The 21,383-nt window shown below is 42.2% G+C and overlaps 1 protein-coding gene across 6 annotated transcripts in view; it reads right to left on the reverse strand.

Moving 5' to 3' along the window:
- CDH4 (cadherin 4) overlaps positions 1-21,383 on the reverse strand; it is a 671,722-nt gene that overhangs the window by 146,209 nt on the left and 504,130 nt on the right. For all 6 annotated transcript variants that reach the window (XM_075118731.1, XM_075118732.1, XM_075118733.1 and 3 more), the window contains one exon: positions 2,170-2,325. In XM_075118731.1, the coding sequence (XP_074974832.1) occupies positions 2,170-2,325 (156 nt within the window). The remainder of the gene's footprint in view (positions 1-2,169; positions 2,326-21,383) is intronic.

Below are 21,383 nucleotides of genomic sequence, written 5' to 3' on the forward strand. Positions count from 1 at the left end.
AGACATACAAGGGATTCTTCAGAGCGGAGGTAACTAGATTGACAGAAGATGTTTACAATGGGGCTTAGGTTGGTTTTACCACATCACAAACAGCATGAAAGTTTTCACAGCCCCAGGCGATGTACTTCAGCTGACTTAACTTTTTAGTGTAGACCAGCCCAGGGGTGGCAGGTTTGTAGAAATTTTGGTGGTGCCCAGAATGCCCAGAGGCCCCCCCCCCCAAACTTCACTCCCTACCCGCCTAAGGCTCTGCAAGGGAGTTTGGATCAGGGGAGGAGGTCTGAGTTACAGGCCCTGGGCTGGGGCAGGGGATTGGGGTGTAGGATGGTTAAGAGGTTGGGCTCTGGGACGGAGTTTGGGTGCAGGCTCCAGGCTGGGGCAGGGGTGGGTGTGCAGGAGGGGGAAAGGGGTGCAGGCTTTGGGATGGAGTTTGGGGGTTGGAGGGGGTGTGTGGGAAAGGGCTGGGGTGTAGGCTCCGGGAGGGGGTGGAGTGGGGTGCGGCACATACGGGGAGGGGCTGCCCCTCACCATAGCCTCACTGGGGGTTGGGGATGGGGCTGCCCCATGCCCAGCGTTGGGCAGGATTGGTGGCTGCAGGGGATGCGGATCACAGGGTCAAACACTCACCAAAGCCCCAGCAGCTGCTCAGGTGAGCGAGGTCCACACCAGTTGGCACCTGCCGGAAGCCCCCTTGGCGTCTCCTCCTGGTGGGTGCAGGGGGAGGTGAGGGCTGCCAAGCATGCGTGTGCCTCCTCCCTCTCCTCCTGAGGTGCAGCCAGCTGCCTCAGCCTGCTGCCAGCGCTGCTCTTGTGCTGTGCTGTAGCCTTAGGCAGCAGTTGCTGCTGGTGCCGGCAGTGCAGGCAGGCGAGGGAGAGCCGCGCCGCTTTCATTCAGGCAGGGATGCTCCAGGGCTGGGGGGAGGATGCTCCGGGGCGAGGTGTGCGGGGGGGGGGGGTGAGTCAGGGGCCAGGGAAGAGACCCAGCTCCAAACATTGGTGGAGCCGGACCCTGAGCCCTGAATATTCCTGGAGTCCGGGCACCACAGGCCCATACAACTTGCCGCCCCGGACCAGCCCTTACATTGGCTAAACTTAACCCTGGTGTACACTTAGAACTTAGGTCAATGTAACTAGGTAGCTCCAGGGTGTGAAAAATCCACACCTGTACGCCATAGCTATGCTGACCTACCACCTGGTGTAGACACAGCTAGATTGATGGAAGAATGCTTTGACCTAGCTACCATCACTCGGGGAGGTGGAGTTCCTACAGTGATGGGAAAAACCCGTCCGTTGCTGTAGTCTGTGTCTACACTACCATGCTACTGTGGCAATAGCTATGCTGCCTATTTAACAAGGGCCAACCAATGTAAGCACATTTAAAACAACATGGAGAGTCTACACATAAAGGATATGTCTACTCTAGAGCTGGAAGGTGTAAATTCTAGCTCAAGGAGACATATCCATGTCAGTCAAACCCATGTGCTAAAAACTGAAGTGTAGCGGTGGCTAGTGGTGTGAGGAGATCGCTGCTTTAAGAATGATGCTATCCAAGATGCTAGGCATGTACTTGGGGAAGTTAAACCCTCACGCCACTACAGCAACGTTTCTAATTTTAGCATGCTAGTTTGATCACAGCTAGTGCAGGTCTGGCTCCTTGAACTTACACCTTCTAGCTCCCATGTAGACATATACAAAATGTACCTATTTAACTAAATCAATGCAGAATCGCACCTTTAGTGAAAACCATGCAAATCTGTTATGAAAACAATGCCTTAGTCCTTTTCTCAGTCACAGGGAAAAGAGTTGATCTGTGTAAAATATGTGATCAATAAACCCTGAGCTGGGCAACACTCGCATGCTTTCTCATTTCCTCATAAACTGGAAATGCAAACCTGGCCCTACTTCTGAGAAGACAAGTTGGGTCCACAGTTCTACATCTAAATTGCACAAAACATTCAGTGATGAGGTGAAACCTGCTGAAATCTAGCAGTTTTGAGTGTTTTACTTTGACTTTGTGAGTTCAGACCCCAAACTCAGGGAAGGACCCAAATCTGTGTGTCTATTGTAGCCACAAAGTCCTTTTGCACTATTCTAGTGCAGAGGAGCTGTGGATTAGGGGGATACATGTACAATGCATAAAGAAGAAGAAAAAAGATATTTTCATACTTACATGGTAGGAAGCTCTTTCTTCTCTGTCCATTGGACGTGTCACATACATTCTGCCAGACACGGGATCAATGCTGAAGACTTCCATAGGTGGCTGGTCAGCTCCTACTCCAGTGATGCTGTATCTGATATGGATCTCACTGTCCTTATCAGAACGAATCTGTATAAATAATTAAAGATAACAATCAGTAAGCTATGGACAATGGGTTGGTGACATTGATATTCAAATACCTTTACCTGCTATATAGTTAGGAGGACATTAAGGCCCAATCTTGCAAGCCTTCTATATGCAACGTTGTTAACTCTGATAGGTGATCTGCATGCTAAGGCCTGGAACTAGGCTGCAGAAAAAAAGATCTTTCATAAACTTTCAACTCATTTTTTTTCACTTTTGTTTACAATGATCCTTTGGAACTCAGAAAGCAGAACCCTCTGACATTCTGGCCCTGATTCTCAGAAGTGCATCCATTTGCATGCACAATTTATGCAACTGCAATTAAATTATGCATGCAAATAATTAGGGCTGGGATTTTTTTTTTAAAGGAGTCTAATGGAGTTGGGCACCTAATTCCCTCAGGTTTCCTTGAAAAATCTTAGCCTAGAATTTTAACAGGCTGACTGGGCATACAGACCCTAAGTTTTCAAAAGCAACTAGTGATTATAGGTACCTTAATTTGGGGGCATCTAAACTGAGACACCTCAAAGGGGGCTTGACTTTCACAAAGTGCCAAATGCTTGCCCTCTAAAAATCCAGCCCCTTTTAGGTGTTTGGAGCTGGGCATCTGTTAATCACTAGACACCCACTAATCACTTTTGACAATTCTCTGCAATCACCAGGACTGCATTTTCAACCAGTCTAAATGTGTATGTAAACACACATATGTTATTCTAAAAACAGAAGCCTTTATTTCATTCCTAATACAAGCTTGTTGGCTTGTTAATGCGGGGTTACTAATGCCTGATGGACTGCTAGCTTTACATTTGAACGTCTTCTTAGGGAAAAAAGCATTACAGCATTGCTTTTAAAGCCCATTCCTCCCAGCCTCCTTCCCACCTTGAGAAACAAACAAAAAAAATCAAATATGGCATGAAGAATGACATGAACTTTGGAAACAGATAAAAGGAAATAAAAAGGCAGGCTAAGATGTTACCCTAGCAACCTTGATTGTATTGCTTTAAATCTGAAGGTAATTTCTAGATCAGCCATTTAAAAGAAGTTCTTGTAATGTCAGGGCTATTTCTGAAGGAAAATGCAAGGTACAAATAAACAAACTACCACCCCCCACACTGTGAAAAACTGTCTTACATGCGTCAACGTGAAAAACAGGGGTTTTTTTTCCAGCCAGGTTTATGAATGCAATAAATTAATGGGAACATCATATAAATCCATTTTTATAGAGGAGTGTACATTAGTATCTCAGATATGGCAGAGCATTTTCTGAAAGGTCTGCACACTCTGGAATACTACGGTGCATGCAGGAGGCACAAATAACTGAATTAAAAGAAGTTCCATTCTAGGTGAGCAAAGGTAGTTTCTGAAGGGGAGATGAGGGTTTGTTTATCAGATTGAGGAAATTGGGAGGAGGGGGCTACTATTTTGAAACCCTCCATACATGACCAATATAGATGCATGTACTTCTTCCCATGGATTTCTTTCCTTTGCATTAAAGAGAGTTAAACTTTCTGTAAGTAAGTCACTGCAGATCCAGGAAATGAAATACACCACGAGATACATAGGAGTTATCCAGCTGCACTAAGGAAATCTAGGAGATAATTATACTACATTGAGCAAAACAAATACACTTTGTTACATCTTGCAAACATTTGGAAATCACTCAAAAGTTGTGGTGAATCACTTACCTGAACTTACTTTCCAGTAAGAAAACAAAAAATACTTGGTTTTCGAGAGAAATTATCTATGGGGAAGTGGTCACAAAGACTGAGGACAATGAGACATACATAGTATGGCTTGCCACTACTGAGGTATTCCTTGTACAAAAGCACATTAATTTTGTATCAGAACATGTAATTTTAACATTTAATGAGATTTTTAAAAAAAGAATACTTTAAAAAAGAGAATACTTCCTATCTGGAATATTCTGACCATTCCCAGCGTGTAATCTAGTAAATCTTTTTGATCTATTAAGACTTATGTGAATACAATATAAGCTTTGCTTGTCAGAATAGTTACTGAACCAGTTTACCATATTAAAAAAAGAATCACCGTTTCAGGGAACTTCCTAGATGAGGAAAGAGCAGCTTTATATCTTATTTATATCTGGTAAATGAGAAAAACGCAACACATGCTTATGATAATACTATGAGTGAAGACTACACACATGCATGCCATTCATTTATCTTACATTTATAATGATGATGAGAATTATGCTGTTTTTTATTTACAGGACAGATGGTGAAAGGTTAAATTTATTAACATATTTAAAATGTTATTACTGTAGCACCCAGAGGTTCCCAGGATCCTCAACTTTCAACAGTGCTAGGCACTGTATCAGTATGTATGAAGACCTGGTTAAAGTGACGTGTGCATTAAATTAACTTCTGATGTTTGGTGATTGTTGTAATGGATTCATTCTTTATAAAAGGGTTTTCACTCTCCACAAACACATGGGAAGGAATTTAGCCTTTGGGATTGTTAACCACATGAAGAAATGCACTTTCAATGGGGAGTTCATTGGATTCAGAATCAGGACAAACATTATAATTCTGTATATCTAGGTTCTGACATGGCTCTCCTCAGCTTATCCTGAGCGCCTCACAAACACGAGTGGAGTTTTCCTCATACCATCCCAGTGAGGTACAGAAATATTATCTACATTTTACAGATGAGGAACTGAGGCCCAGAGAGATTGAGTGACATGATCAAGGCCATAAAGGAAGCCCGTGACAGAGTCAGGAGACCTGGTTCAGTTCCTGAGTCCCAACCAGACCTCCCTGTTGGCTTAATGAGACGTGTCATTCAGTAAGCTGCAGCATGTTGTAGGTTCAAGCTCTGCTGAGCCAACCAAAATAATGTCCAATAATTTAAATTAATTCCCAAATCATAACTGGAAAGAGTTTGAGTCTGATTCTGCTCTCCCATTTACACTATAATAAATCTGGAATAACTGCAGATCAAAGGAATGACACAGATGTAAAACCAATGTCAGTAAAAACAGAAATAACTCTTTCCCCTTTAAAGATTCTGACATAATGGCCAAAATACATGTATGATGTAAACCTTGATATAAAATTCACGTAGTTCTGTCATCAGATCTGATTTTATGGTTTCTAGCATTGCTGAATTTTAATGGACTTTCACATGCTAAGTATCCTTCATGTCACATTTTTTAGGCAAAAATCTTAAGGGACATAAACCTCCATCAAGATTTAATATCCAGCTATATTGTTCCAATAAGTTTTACTACTGGGTGAGATTTCAATTTAAGAGCTTGTTCAAGGTAACAGACTTTATACATCTGTTTTGTTTCTACTGAACATATCCTTGTAGTCTTAATATTCCTAATTCCTGTCCTGGGTCTTGCAGTTACTAACCTTCTCACCTTACAGGGTGACACAGTGCTGCTCTCTGACAGGAGAGAAAAGGAACAGGGGGCTGTTGAGAACTGTATAGTTGGCAATTCAGGGGACCCCAATAGCTAGTGAATTACCCAATCATGTATAATCCAAGATACCATGTAACGACACACAACTGTATTTCACTCAGCAGAGCTGCTGTGAAATATATGATATCACGAAATGATATGAAGTTAATGTGGACTTATTTTGTCATTGTATAATATTTGCTACTGGATACAAAATGAGTCATTTACAGGTCACAGGGAAGGTGTACCCAGCTCGGGATGTATTTGGGCAAAGCAAAATGACCAAGTTATCCTCTGTTTCAGTTTCTACTAACAAACTGAAAAATATGATAGATCATCCCACAAAACTCAATGTAAAAAATGAAACTGTAACAATAATATTTGCATAACTCCCGGATAGTTGAATCTGATTTTCTGTTTTACACTGCACTCCATAATTATTAATGGCCATGTAGAACAGTGTCAATGCTAAACAAATCTCTTTCATTTTTAAGCTCTTGGCTATTTTGCCCATTAAAAGGACCAAATGGAAAATAATTGAAGGCTATATTCTCTCCTGTATTCCAAGTGTTGCATGGAAGCCAAGAAATGCAAACATATTCAAATCCTTTAAATTAGCACACTTAAGAGTAAATTTAAGCATTCTAAGTTTGGCTCATTAAATTTAGTGGCAATATTTTAATTCGGCTACATCTTATTGCTCATTGAGACTCCTACTAAGGTTTTTTTTTATTAAACTGAATTTGCAGTATGTTTAAGAATTATTCATGTAAACATTCTCAGCTATAATTTCAATATCTATTTACAAATCAGTAAAACAGCAGATTTCTAACACTGCCTCTCCAATCATATTATTGCCTGTTGACTTTTAATCATATTTGATTTCGGGAAGCATGGTCAAAAGTAAAATGGACAGAGAATAACTATGTGAGAGATATGTGGAGAACCATTGGGTTAAAATAATATTTATAAAACTTCTGTCCTCTATTCGTACATCTTCCAGTGACCTCAAACTGCCACCCAGGCAGGGAGGGAGACACTGGAAAGAAAGAAAAAAAACTGCAGTTGTCTTCTGAGGAATTTGTCTTTGCTGGGACTTGAAAAAAGGACCTTCAGATCTGAAAGAAAAAGTGCTACCATACCTGAGCTAAAGGAGAATTCCCACTAACTACTGCAGAAGTAGTTTTAGAGGTAGCACTCAGGCCTTCAGTCTCTAGAACATAAAACTATTATCATATGTAGTGTGTTCCCAGCTTCCTGTAATGACAGTCTACAAACAAGCTGATTGGGAGGGGACCTTTACCCCTTTCAATTGGGCTGACAAACAGAGAAAGGTTGGAAATACCAAATAGAGTTGAGTTATTGATTTCTTCTGTCTCTCTATGTAGCTACTGTCAACATTTCTAAGGAAGAGCTCAAAACACTTACCCCCCCCCCCACAAAAACCTAACTGTGGAGGTCTTGTCCATTAGCCTGGTGTTCCCTTAGTCCTAGTGGCCTGATGCCTCTCATGTGAGGTTGAATCCTCTGGAAACTCTTGCCTGTAAGATTTTTTTAAATTGATTTAGTTCAATGCAAAGGAGAGTAAAAATATTATACTGGAGGCCTTTGGGGGTTAAGAACCTCTTTTGCCTGCATTAAAACCTCTGCTTTTACATCTGACTCATATGATCTGTATATGTGAAAACACTAAAATACAAAGTAGTAAACCTCATGGTGGCTTTCAAGCAACTACAGGTACTCTCTGTAAGTGCCAGCAATCTAATCATAAATCTGCTTGGCCTCCAAGCTGACACTTACCAGTAGAAGTCCGTTTCCTCCGCACTGACCCTCTGGATAGGGTGGCAAAGAAAATTTACTAAATTTTGGAATTGCATCTGAGCTTCTAATGTTTTCAGGTTCTTTGGCTTCTGCCAATATTTCGTCAACTCAGCCTCCCAGCAGGCCAGTTTCTGATCATGAGCAAGAGCCTGTGTGGATGTACGTCCCTTGATTTCCACCCCTCCTGATTATTCTTTTTATCTATGTCTTTCCCTCCAGGTTTTTCTGGATTGTTTATTTAGGTTTTGTCTTTCTGCCCTGTGTGTGATATAGGGGAAGATGCAACACCAAGCAGAAGGGAAAAGGGAGCATCTAAACTAGGCTTAATAAAGTGACCTTAATGTGTTATTGAAAATCTGCTTTTCCAATACAATCATGAGAGATATTTCAAGGCCACGAGACTTTGCAAAGTGGCAATACTAATTGCACTGGCTATCAGCTGCAGTTTAACTTTTGCTGTAATACCGTTTGCAACTGTAGAGCACTTGTGTTTTAGCATGAGTTAGCAGTCTGGATGCTGCAGGACTAAGTGACTGTTGAACTCATATAGCATCTAAGCTTGCTGTACTCTTATCTACTCTGGTACTCTGGTACTCTGGTGCCAGAGTTTAGAGTGGAGACAGGGACCTGCAATGGCTGACAGTTGATGCTATTGCCATCAGGTCTCTTTTTCTTTACTGGTGAAGATTCAATATACTGTAATTTGCTGCATGGTCTTCATGATTAGCTAATTAAGCGACCTTCATTACTTGTTATTATGAAGGTCAAAAAGCTAATGCATCTGTAACAGGAAGTGGCCAAAGCTAATGGGTCTTCTACATGTAATCTTAATTGATACAGAGGAGTAGTTTCTAAAACACTATGAATGGTCTCCAGTTCTTTTGCAATAGATTTAGTTTTCAAATTGAAAACCTGTACCACATTGTGGAAACTAAAAAATACAGAGGGTTGGAGGGAGGGCAAATGGATAGAAAAACGAACATTACTGAAAGATCTAGAACATATAGTTGCATGTTACCAATATTTTTTTACCACAGCAAGAATTTAGATACCCAAACCTGCCAATCCCACCTTTACTAGTCTGAGCTCTCATCGTGAGAGTTACTAGGGCACATAGTCCCTGGTGATGTAATTGGGGCACCTCCAATGGAGGAACAGCCATTTCCAGGTGCAGAGAACTTGGCCCTTTCTTAAGCTACTGGGGCTATTCCATTTAGTTTGGGTTCCCTTCATGCAAGATCCCAGGGCTCCTTACTAAATGATGGGGGCCTGGAGACTCCATCCTTTTAATTAGTGCCATCTTGCATGAAGGAATTTCAAACAAAATGAAATTGCTCTGGTAGCTCAAGAAAGAGCGCTAGTAACTGTCATGATGGGAAAGTCACTGGTCTGCATGCTACAGGAGGACATTTTCCTTAATCTATTAATAAAGGACTGCAATCTGACATCCTTCTTAATAATTCAGTCCTGCAGCCCTTCCTCAAGCAGCTAGTCAGTGACAGCTATGCATGAGTGAGGACTAAGTAAAAACCAAGCAAGAATATTGGGATTTTGCCTGAAGTCTTTTCAAAGTGTACCCTTGTGGGTCCATCCACAAGCCTTCCATTAGCTTCCATCACAAAGCCAATGTAGGAAAGAGAGAGACCAGCACTCTCCTGGGTGTGGTACTATGTGAAGAATAAGAGCACTTGTTACAGGAGGTTAGAAGAATTAGCAAATATCAACCTTAACAAGGTTAACTATATCACTGTAACTAACAAGGCCAGTCCTCAGCTAAAGTAAATCAGTATAGTTCCGTTAGCTTCCACGGAATTACATCAATTCACTCCAGCTGAGGATCTGGTCCAAGCACTTTAAAAAAATAAAATCTAACGGCATATCACATCAGCGAGGAAAGAACAGTCTTTGTACAACCAGCATACAGGCATTTCAACTCAAGTAGCATTCCTCTTCATATCACAGTGTGGGGGCAGCGAAAAGGTAAACATTAAGAAACCGACACTGCTGTATCTTCATGAAGGGAAGTTTTTTCCACTCTCATGGGATATAATTTGTCTTGGTGTGACCTTTACTTTCATAATAAGCTATATCTTTTCCCCGTTGCCTAGCTCTCCTGACCTTAAATAGCAGTGCATTTCAATTCACGCTGTAGTATGCCTACAGATATTACTGGTCACACATAGTGGGATTAGAGACACTACCCTCAGCCTTAAATGAAACCTTTAAACCTGTTTACAAGCAGCTAACAATGTATAACACTAGAAACAATAATAAAACTCTAAATTTCTAAGTTTTGGGCTTCAAAATCTGCCTAGATTAATTTTTGGGATATTACTTTGTGGATGTTGGAAGGGCAGGGATTAAGAATTTTGTCACTGTATCGGTACCCTCATCCCTAAGTGATCTTTTACACTGAACATTGTATTAAGTCTCTAATGATCCCAGCTATATAACAAGATACTTTCCTCCTATAGCATATATTACATTGTGTAGAATATATGGAAAAGTGCTTTCATTCATCAGCAAAGGGATGAGCTAAACTTGAAATGGCTGAAAGTGTAATTCTCCTTAAAAGAAAATATCTATCATAAGGACAATATTAAAGGGCATTGTAGCGAGGCAGTCACTCCGCTCTGGCCCTGAAAGGGTTAAAAGCCAGCCTTGGGAGAGGACTGGGGCTGAGAGCCAATAGGAAAAGGCTGGGAGGCAGCCAATCAGGGCCAGGCTGGGCTGATAAAAGAGCTGCTGGGCAAGAAGGTGAACAGTCTCTCTCTAGCTTTAGAAAGAGACCCACTCCAGCCTTGGAGCGGGAAGGACTTAGCTGCCTGGGAATGGAGGATACCTGACACAGAGCTGTGCTGGGGAAAGGCAAGAGGTGCTCCAGCCTGGCAACTCCCCTGGCTGAGACCATGTTTAAGGCCTAAAGAGGTGGTGGGGCTGAGGAGGTGCAGCCCAGAGTTAGGCAGAGGCAGCTGGTCCAACCTCCTTACCAATGATGAGTGGCCATTACAGACTGCAGTTTGCCCAAGAGAAAGGGGGCTAGATGACTATTGGCAGTAGCCACTGAGGGAAGGTGGGCATAGGGGCAGGGGGTTCCCCATGGAAGTGTTGGGTGGACTGCAGTGGGCAGAACCCCAAGGTAAAGGGCACAGGGGCCCAGGAGGGACATGGGGGGGGCCTGAGGCAGGAGCAACACCAGTCAGCAGGAGGTGCTCTGGGGCTGGAAAAAAGCTAATTCCTGAGGCAACCAGCAGGAGGTGCTGCGGTGGTGAGTCAGCAATCTGCTACAGGCATTAATGCATGTTTAAATCCTCCCTCTTTTATTTTTCATTGGTGTAGTTTCTGAGAGATGGCTGTGATCCCAGTGTCCTTTTATGGAGATGCTATACAACTTCTCAGATGAAATTTTTTCATACCATATCTCTTAGGGCCAAATTCTGCCCTTGGATGAACGTGTGCTCCTTTGTACTAAGGACAAAGGCCGCTGAACACTGACATCCAAGAGCAGCACTTCTTCCTTAGATTATACTGCTGGAAGAGTGTTGGGACTCCAATAACTCTGAGAGCAACATGTATAGAGTATTGACAAGTGAGCAAAAGTCAGTGTAACATGGTGGCCCTCACCCCTGTGGCACCTCCTGCTGGTCATCCTCGGGAATTAGCTCTTCCAGCCTCTGGAGCACCCTCCGTAGGCCGGTGTCCCGCTTGCCCCCCCCCCCATATGTCCCTCCCGAACCACGGTGCCCCTTTAGGTGGGGTGCTGCCCCCTGGGAGTACTCCCACAGTCTCTGGGTCTCCCCTCCCTGGGGAACACCCACCTCACTTCAGTCTTTGGCTACTGCTAATCACCATTGAGCCCCCGCACACTGGGACAGACTGCAGTATATAAACCAATCATCATAGGCAAGGGAGGTTTGGACCTGCTGCCTCTACCTACTCTTTGGGCTACCCTCTGCAACCCCAATACCTATTTGGCCTTCTACTAGGCCTGCAGCCTGGGGGGTTTCCAGGCCAGAGCTCCCCTGCCCGGCATACTGTGTTACACTCCCCAGCAGCCAGGCCCATCTCTCTCTACAGCTAGAGGAGACTGTTTGCTCCTGGCCCACTGCCCTCTTATAAGAGCCAGCTGGGCCCTGATTGGGGCATGGTGCTAGCTGAGGCTGTTTGGCCAATCAGCTTTTCCCCAGCAGTAGCCACCCTCTCCCGGGCTGCTTTTAACCCTTTCTCCTCCCCACCCCCGCCCAGGAGAGGGGCAATCGCCCCACTACAGTCAGACACAAGTCTACAAACACACATCCATACAGGTCATATGTACCATACACGCACACGGTATGTATGGTGCATAAACACATGCACACACATACTGCATGCCCTGTGCAAAAACATACAGACACACTGTCCGCATCTCACACATACCACACTTGTAAACATGGTATGCACAGTGTTCACTAATATACACATGCCGTATGCACCCCACACACACATGAGTGTGCACATGTATGCACACCATATATACCACAAGAACACATGCTGTATGCATCACAAGCTCTCCAAATACATTGCAAATAAAACTGATTTCAGGTACACCATAAGGCATACTCTGAGGTATATAATAAAACCAATTTTCAGTATGACCTCTTGTATAGGGGTAGAGTGCCTCTTAGCTGTCTGGGACAGGCAAACCATTTTGGGAATATCACTCTCCACACATCTTCAAACATTGGGCCAGACTCTCTCTTGCACCAGAGTTCTAACCATGGAAGGGGTGGGGAGCATTAAAAAGCTATTTAGAGCTGTTTCTGAATCACAGAAGTATAGGACTGGAAGGGACCTTGAGAGGTCATCTAGTCTAGTCCCCTGCACTCAAGGGAGGACCACATAATAACGAGACCATGCCTGACAGGTGTCTGTCTAACATGTTCTTAAATCCTCCACTGACAGAGATTCCAAAACCTCCCTACGCAATTTGTTCCTGTGCTTAACTACCCTGACAGTTAGGAAGTGTTTCCTAATGTCCAAACTAAACCGCCCTAACTGCAACTTAAGCCCATTGCTTCTTGTCCTATCCGCAGAGGTTAACAAGAACAAATTCTCATCCTCCTCCTTGTAAAAACCTTTTATGTACTTGAAAACTGTTATGTCCCCACTCAGTCTTCTCTTCTCCAGACTAAACTAACCCATTTTTTTCAATCTTTCCTCACAGGTTATGTTTTCTAGACCTTTAATCATTTTTGTTGCTCTTCTCTGGATTTATCCAATTTGTCCACATCTTTCCTGTAATGTGGCACCCAGAAGTGGACACAATACTCCAGGTGAGGTCTTATCAGTGTGGAGTAGTGCAGAAGAATTACTTCTCATGTCTTGCCTACAACATTCCTGCTAATACGTCCTAGAATGTTAGCTTTTTTTTTTCTTTCAACAATGCAGTGGTGTGCTGTTGAGTCATATTTAGCTTGTGATACACTATAACCCCCAGATCCACTTCCTCAGTACTCCTTCCTAGGGAGTCATTTCCCATTTTGCATTTGTGCAATTGACTGTTCCTTCCTAAGTGAAGTACTTTTGCATTTTTCCTTATTGAATTTCCTCCTATTTATTTCAGATCATTTCTCCAGTTTGTCCAGATCATTTTGAATTTTAATCCTGTTCTCCAAAGCAATTACAACCCCTCCTAACTTGGTATCATGTCTGCAAACTTTATAAGTGTTTGCATCCAGATTACAGCTCCTTTATAACAACTGAGTGTTGCAAAGGGGCCCGACCTGATTACAGAAATATTTACAGGTGTGGGTAAACAAAGGGAATTTGTATCTCCGCTCTCCATCCCCCTCACTTCCAGCTATCAACTCCTGCTCTCCTCTGAAGGCAACTGTTGCTGAATCTAGCCTAATCCCTTCCACCCATCTGTGATTTACATTTTCCTAAAATAATTTCCCCTTGCTGATCTCTACCTCTTATTCCTCTCTCCCCTATGATCCTTTCTAGTACTATTCCACTTCAACAATCTAAGGACAACAATTCTCTGCAAAACCCTCTTCCTTCTTCATCTTCAGAGACCCTTTTGATTCCTATTGCAGTTATCCCTCTTTGTCAAAGACAATTTCTCCAGCTACCTTCCACTCGCTGCAATGCTTCCAGGGGATACCCAGGGCTGTGAGACACTTTGCCACCCCTGGCCCTTAGCATGGGAAAGTCTGTGCGTATCATCGGTCAGCTACCCAACTCCACTGGCCATGGCAACGCAAGCACTCCCCTTTAGGCTTTGTAGGTCCTGCTGCCACCCTACAGCTTAGCAATTGGCACACTGCAACCCTCTAAGTATCTCCTTAGAGTGTCCAGCCCCTGGTCCACTGGACACTCACAGTGTTTATAGATCTGCTGCTTCCAAAGAAACAAGACATCCCAGCTTACCTGTTCCACGTCAGATCACTGCTCTGTTTAATACCACAGCACTTAGAAATATTTATAGAGAAACCAGCTCTGTGTTTAACAAAGCCCAGACAGAGATTTCAGTGGTAGTAAGTAGAAGTATTGGCAACAAAGGGTTATATGGAAAGTAAAGCCATAACATGCATTCTAGAGCCTAGATTTATTAATAAAATACTCTCGTGCCTGGTAGAGTATTGCTCACCCAAAATCCTTGCAGAGCTTTTCAGCCAGGTTGGCTGTGATTCTCCTTTCATGAGACAAGCACAGTGTCAGTTACCTCCTAGGTGGAGGATCCCGTGTGTTTCCTTGCACCCCAAGATATTCCTTGCACCCCTGCTGTTTGTTTCACCCTGTAAATTTCCTCTTTGGGACATTTCACAATCTTTCCTTCTGCCCCTTGTTCAATATGTGGATAGGCAGGTATTGTGAGGCACAGAATGCACCAAAGACCAGATAAGTATCATTTCCTGTCTGAAAGAAACATTTCCAAGGTATATAACCTCCTGGTGACCTGCCTTAACTCCAAGACCTTACAAACATAATTTTTAGCATAGATACATAACTTCTTAAATACTATCCACACATACATTTCACAGTAATTATGATGATCAATGGGCTCTTGGCAGAGACCTCATATCCCACTCTTTGGTGAGCTATTGTGCATATATCTGACGCAGGGGATCCCGAAAGCCCCCGTGTAGCCCCTGTGCCCTCTGCCAGTTGTCCCCAAGGGATCCCTGGGTCACACTCACCCAGCTGCAATTCTTACATTCACGGTCTACTTGTCAAAGATATCTTTACCCAACCAATCCCCCTTATACAGATGTCCTCAGACTCCATCAGCCTCTGCTCCTGTCTGCAGAACTGCTTCATTAATTAGGGATGGGAGATTGCCAAAAAGTAAATTTCAAACTTAGCTGAACTTCACTGATTTGAAATGTATTCATATGACTGAATCTTTGGCAAGTTTTTCTGTTTCATTAACTAAGTTTCTGTATTTTTTTCCCCCAGAGCTGATGATCCAGTTTGCTCTAACCTGAATTATCTGTGTGTTAGATTAGTTCATCTCCAGCAATACTTACTGTTATGGTCCCCACCCATCTGCCTTTAATATGTGACACAGGACTGCTGTACCATACTGCAGCATACAGCCCTCTCCTTTTAAAAACACCGTAAGCCTACAGCTTTTAGAGTGTCTATACAACCCTGCGTATCGCTTCCTTTTTGAGAGAATCTCAACATTTCCTTTTCAAACTTAGAGAGACAGCTTTGGAAAACATCAGAAGCCAAGGACCGTGTGCAAAAAAAGCCTAACTGTGTGCCTAATTAGTACATGCACTTCCCACTACTGTAGGAGCAAATCAGGTAGCTGGACAAACAGATGGTCATTTAGACAAGTATTTGTTCATGAACAAGTATTATTTCATGCAAGTACCCAAATTGTACATGCAGTTACAAGAAATGCACTTGCAAATTAGGCATGTGTTCGCACATGCAGCTGTGTTTCACTAACAGGCAGTGATAACCCTTACCTACAGCATGGTGTTTTGAAGTGTAGGGCTTGTCTACACCACAGGGTAATACGTTCTACAGGGTGTGATTTCTAACGTGCACTGACATGCTATGTATTAATTGGTCTGTGTAGACTCTACTGGTGTGCTTTAATGGAGTGCTGTTTGAAACAGTACTATGTTAAAATTCACTAGGGAAACTTTAGTGCACGCCAGAAGGGTCTACATGGACCAATTAATGTGCAACATGATAGTACGATTTAGAAATCACCCCCTTATAGAACACATTATCTCACCATGTAGACAAGCCTTTAGTTAATGTTTCAAAGATGCCTTGAGATCATTGAAAGAAAGATGCTTTAAAGTGGGAAGTGTTACTATTAATAATATATTGAAAAAGGATATACAGTAATCTACTTACACCACCTACTTCTCAGAACACTTCCAGGGAAAGGGCATTCCAAAAATTATGACTGCTAGAAGCAAAAAGCTTGCTCTTGATTTTCCATGCAAATCAGATATTTGATTGTTTTGTACATGTAGAGACCATACAGTCCAGTAAGATTCAAGATCCTAACGCATTGTCTTTATAATTCCAGATAATTGTACTCTGTCTGACAGACATGTTGACTATCCTTGTTCATTTTTTTGAAGTATTTTTGACATATTAACCAATCATTTAATTTCAGAACCGGTAAATTACAGACAGTTCCTTCACCATCACTTAAATGCCATGTTTAGAGCAGAATAGTTTAGGTAAGCAGATTGCAAGTGCTTAAGGCTGTAAAACATAATTATGTACAGCCAACTGTATAACATGCTTGAAAAAATTATAAGCCTAGTCACTGAAATTAAAATTATTTCAAGATGAAGTTGTACAAATACAACTGCAAAAAGCTGCAAAATCCTATTAATTTATTCCAACTGCAGTGGGCAATGCAATGGAATTTCAACCCCCTTTTTCCCTGCCAAAGGGAGTTTAAGTGTAACAAAAATAATCAAAGCATGAATTTTAAAATCCAAAAAGTGGCACCAGAAAATATTTCAGATATTATTTTTGTACTTATTTAAATTCTTGGGCATCAGCTGGTAACTTGGCATGATGCTGCTTTAGTGTGTCAGGGCAAACATTAAATGCTAAATTTCCATATGTCAGCTTAGAATAGTTAATGACTCTACCACATCTTGGACAGCATGAAGGTTTTTCTGAAACTGCTGTCAAATTGAATCTTTCCCCCGATCAATAAAGGAGCACAATGAAATGTGCTATTTGTGATGTCTGTAAGAATGGATTAGCAAAATACAGTAAATGCAGCTGTCAGGGACTAATTCTAGTTCTTAGGCAACAATCCTACAAAGACTTAAGTATGGGACTAGTTCTATTGAGTTCAATGGGACTACTCTTGGATAACAGTTACGCACATAACTAAGCATTACAGATCTTTCTATTACACAAACTTTAACTCAAAGTTCTGCTGCTAAACTTCCCTTCCAACTCATAGTCACATGTTAACTAGTATTCTAAGGGACAATCGTTAATTGTTTTAGGAATGTTTGATCCACAGTTAGATCTTCTAACCTCAGCTAGAAGAGGTATAAAGAGAGAGACTGCAGGTATATTCATGTAGCAACCACCAGTCCAACCTTCCAATTGTTTTGAAAGTATGTAATAGTGGTATCTTTGGAAATGTTGTGAACAAAGGTGTAACGCTGAAAACAACCTTGGAAGGTATGGCAATAGAATGTCTACATGTTGTAGACACTTTGACTTGGAAATCACATTTCCATCAGAATTGTTTTCTATTACTGTTTACAACTGAACGTTATATTACTATAAGTGAAAGAGACCATAGGAATCTTTTTTTGTGCATTTGATAGCATGCGGGCCCAGATTTCCGAAACAACCCAGGGGTTCATATTTTCAAAAAAGCTCAGTTCCCACTTAGGTGTCTGAACACAGGTCAGATTTTCAGAAGTGCTCATTTCTCAGCAATTTCCATTGAGAGATTTATGGCCAGACTTTCAAGAGATCCCCACCCCCAAACATACTGAGCTCTTTTTATAATCTGGCTACTTATTTTGGTGCTTAAATGGAAGCTGAGCTCTTATTGTCTGATTGCTTCCTTGTGTTCCCCCCCCCCCCGTCTGTTTGTCTGCCACATCCACCTGCTGGCTATCATCTTATACTTATGTTGTAAGCTTTTTGCACATTAGCCATATGTTCCAAAATACAAATGAATAAATAAATAAATGGTGCTCCGTTCTCTTGAAAATCTGGCCCTTAGCGCAAAGCCCATTTCATGATTTGTTGATGATCACTTACACTTCCCAGTCTCAGGTACTAGCAAGACGAAATCACTCATGCACAGCTCTGGGTTTTTTCCAGGCACTGTAAGAGACTGCTTACTAGTAACTGCAATTGTGAAATTGAAACTGAAGTGGAAGGGGAGGGGAAATGAGGCTTGACCAAATGTTTTGTTGTTGTTCTTGGGCGCACCTACTCTCTCCTGCAAAAAAACCCAACAACCCTTAAAAACATCCGTGAGGGACAGGAAAACCTCTTAGAGATTCTTTCTTTACAGGAATGCAGTAGTGGTTGTGTGTGTGTGTGTGTGTGTGTTTAAATTCAGGTCACGCTATAAAAAGGGTGCGCGAGCATTTCTTTTGCAGATGTCTCCAGAAACATCTCTAGTTATATGTTTAGTTATATCATTTGAACTGGAATATTATGTGGGACTGAAATCATGCAGGTGCATCAATCACTTGTTCTCACATACACTCCCCAGAGCATACTAACAAGAAACAGATTTTTTTTTAATCACACTTCTCCTGAGATACAAGTTCAGAGATGATGGTCTGACACATGCTAGAATCCTCATGAGGACATTTAATAAGCTCCACAATGGGACTGATCCTCGGCTGTGGTAAATCAGCGTGGCTTCACTGACTTCAGCAGAGCTACATCAATTGACAACAGATGAGGAACTAGCCCGGTAATTTTGTGGTGCTTAGTGTTGGCTGTCCCTTCATGTTTATTTCTAGGAAAAACACAAAGACAGCCCTCGTGTCTTCGATCTGTTGTATGTGGTGTGCTGCTATTTGGGGATGATGTTTTCAAGCACTCTTGTTTTTTCTTAAATAAGGGATGGGGGGAGGGGAACACTTTTCTGACCTTAAGACCTATCCGTGGTTTTGAATAAGCTACCCGGTATGCCTGTAAACAGAAGAAAAAAGCTCTTACATGAAACTCTTTAAAATGCAGAGGAAGATAGACAGCTAATGGGCTGGAAGCCAAGGAACACAATTAGCACACAAAGTTTTCAGGTTTTATTTTGTCAGTCAGCACTTAAGGAGGCTTTAGAGAGGGGGGGAAAACAATCCATTTATATATTAATCCACTACTGCTGAACTCTTCCTCTGTTCCATGGATTTAGTGCATAGTTGCTAAACAGCCATATGCAGAGCTTTAGTAAAAAGGAGTTTTGTTTATTTTTGAAATAAAGACTCCATGTCCATTAGTTTACACAAGGAAATTAAAATGAAAAAGCTGCAACTCTGTTGGCTGATGCAACATTCCGAGTTGCAATGGCGTATGGCAGCTTCTTCCCATTGGGAATTGTACTTAAAAATCAGGGTAACAAAAAGCTGACACCCCTGAATCTGCTACTGGTGGACATCAGCTTGCTAAAGAGTTAGGTTGTTTGCGTTGCCAACTGTAAGGGAACTCAGTGTAACCAATGGGGGGAAAAACTCGACATCCTGCTCCCCCCACCTTTCTGCCTTAATAGACTTGTCAAACTTTTGAAGAAGAGCTTTACTGTTTCAACATGAAATGTTGCTTTTTTAAAATTATTATTATGAAACAGTTCTTGAGCAAGAAGCTGGCCAGCAGCGGGAGGCTAAGCAATGCCAATATTAATTAACAACGTCCCAAATGAATCACAGTTTATGCATAGCGGGATGTTAGTAAGCATGGGAACTTTTAAAATGCTGTGTTGAGCATAATGGTTGCAGTTGTTGTTTTTTTTTTTAATCAGACAAAAAAAAGTGTTGCTTTGATTCTTTTTTATGGCCCCATTCCCAGTCTTTTGAGCTTTTGGCCACCTCTTTATACTGAGGATGCCATCCCCCTTTGATCATCCCTATTGCTTAGAGACTATGGCTCTGGGATACTATTTTCCCTCTAATTAAGAGAATGGCATACACAGCTGCTCACACTGAACCGTATATCTCCTAGCAGGGAGTGTACTGCAGTAGACTAAACTTGTCATCTGGGTGACCTATTTGATCTTCTGCTGGCCAAGAAATTCGGAGTCCACAGGAACTCCTGAATTTGCCTTCCCCACAGTGGTGCAGTGTACTGGCTCCGCTACATGGCTGCCTTTCTATTTCACAGTTTTCAGAACCATGTATTCTGGCCTTTTCTGCACATTATGCCACAGCGTGCGAATCGAGAAGCAGGTAGCAGCTACAGTAATAGACTCTGTCTTGGCTTCAGGAGTATATAGGGATTTAATGGAGAGGAGCTGTAATACAAAATAAGAATATGGTTTAAAAAGTGCTCCCTTTGGGGAGAGTTTGCTGCTGCTTCTTTTCAGTACTCTGGGCACTCAGAAGGAGTGGAGAAAGAGGAAGAAAAGAGACAGAGAGAGAGTGTATGTGTAGAACCCACACTACAATGCCCAGACTTCTCCCCCTGTTTCTGAAAATCAGATAAGCCTGGACTACAACCCCAGATCCAAACACCCCTGAGCATGGGGAAGTTCAGATCCAAACCTCACAGACTCATTTCAGCTAAAACATGCCTTTTAACTTATTAATTTAGTAAAATATAATTCATAAGGCATATGGGTACATAACTGTAAACATCAGATAACATACAGTAAAATGAAAGTAAAGAAGCTAGCAGACCAAATACACAACCAACCAGAACCGAAGGATTTAGCACAATGGCAAACCAAACAACTCATGGGCAAGCCATCCACCTAATGAAAACGATCAGTTCCCATCTGATGCAAAAATAAAATCAAAGAAGCTGGTTACATCTCTTTAATCTGTGTCCAGTTGGTCAAGTTTACTGGCTGGTGGTTTTAACTGGTCTACTGATGGCTAAATTTTGTTTTGTACTTCATGGGTGAGCTAGTGAAGAAAGGTCCTAGGAAGCCTCTATGCTCCTGCAATGCAATAGGCAGAATTACTACCAAATGGTCCAAAGAGCACCAAGGAGGAGGCTGGGTACTGGGCTGGATGGCACAACAGGACTTAAAGGAATATATTAAGCCAGACACTGTTGGGCATGCCATCTATTGCAAGCATTAGCCAATGTTGAAGGTCGCTCCTTTTCCAAATGCGCATCCTGTCAGCCAACTCTTTGCAATCCTCCATGGTAACCAGGACTGGAGGAACAGAGCAGGCAAGGAGCAGTGTTCCTGGATCCCCCTATAGCACTAGGAGGGAGGATTTAGCTATAAGTAGTGACACCCTGAGTAACCCCTGGATCTTTGTATTATAGGATATAGAAGAGATAAGAGCTCAAGCTTATGTATATTGCAGAAAAAACTCCTCTGAAGGCATATTATTCGGCCTCACAGCAAAGTGCAACACCCTGACAAGACAGAGGTCCAGGTTTAAAAATTGCCCAGTGGAATAAGTGCAGGAGAAAATGTAGGTGGTGTTCTATGTGTTTAGTCATTACATAGCAAAGTGTGGGGGCCACCACAGCCTAAACAACAACCATTTCAGTTTCTATGCTGTAAATTCAGAGTAACTTCATTAAATACAATGGAATTACACCCAATTAAGGGCCCGTTTAAAATCCACTGACATCAATGGAAAGGTTTTCATTGATTTCAATG

This window comes from Caretta caretta, chromosome 13 (genome assembly GCF_965140235.1).
Source record: "Caretta caretta isolate rCarCar2 chromosome 13, rCarCar1.hap1, whole genome shotgun sequence".
Taxonomy (NCBI): Eukaryota; Metazoa; Chordata; order Testudines; family Cheloniidae; genus Caretta; species Caretta caretta.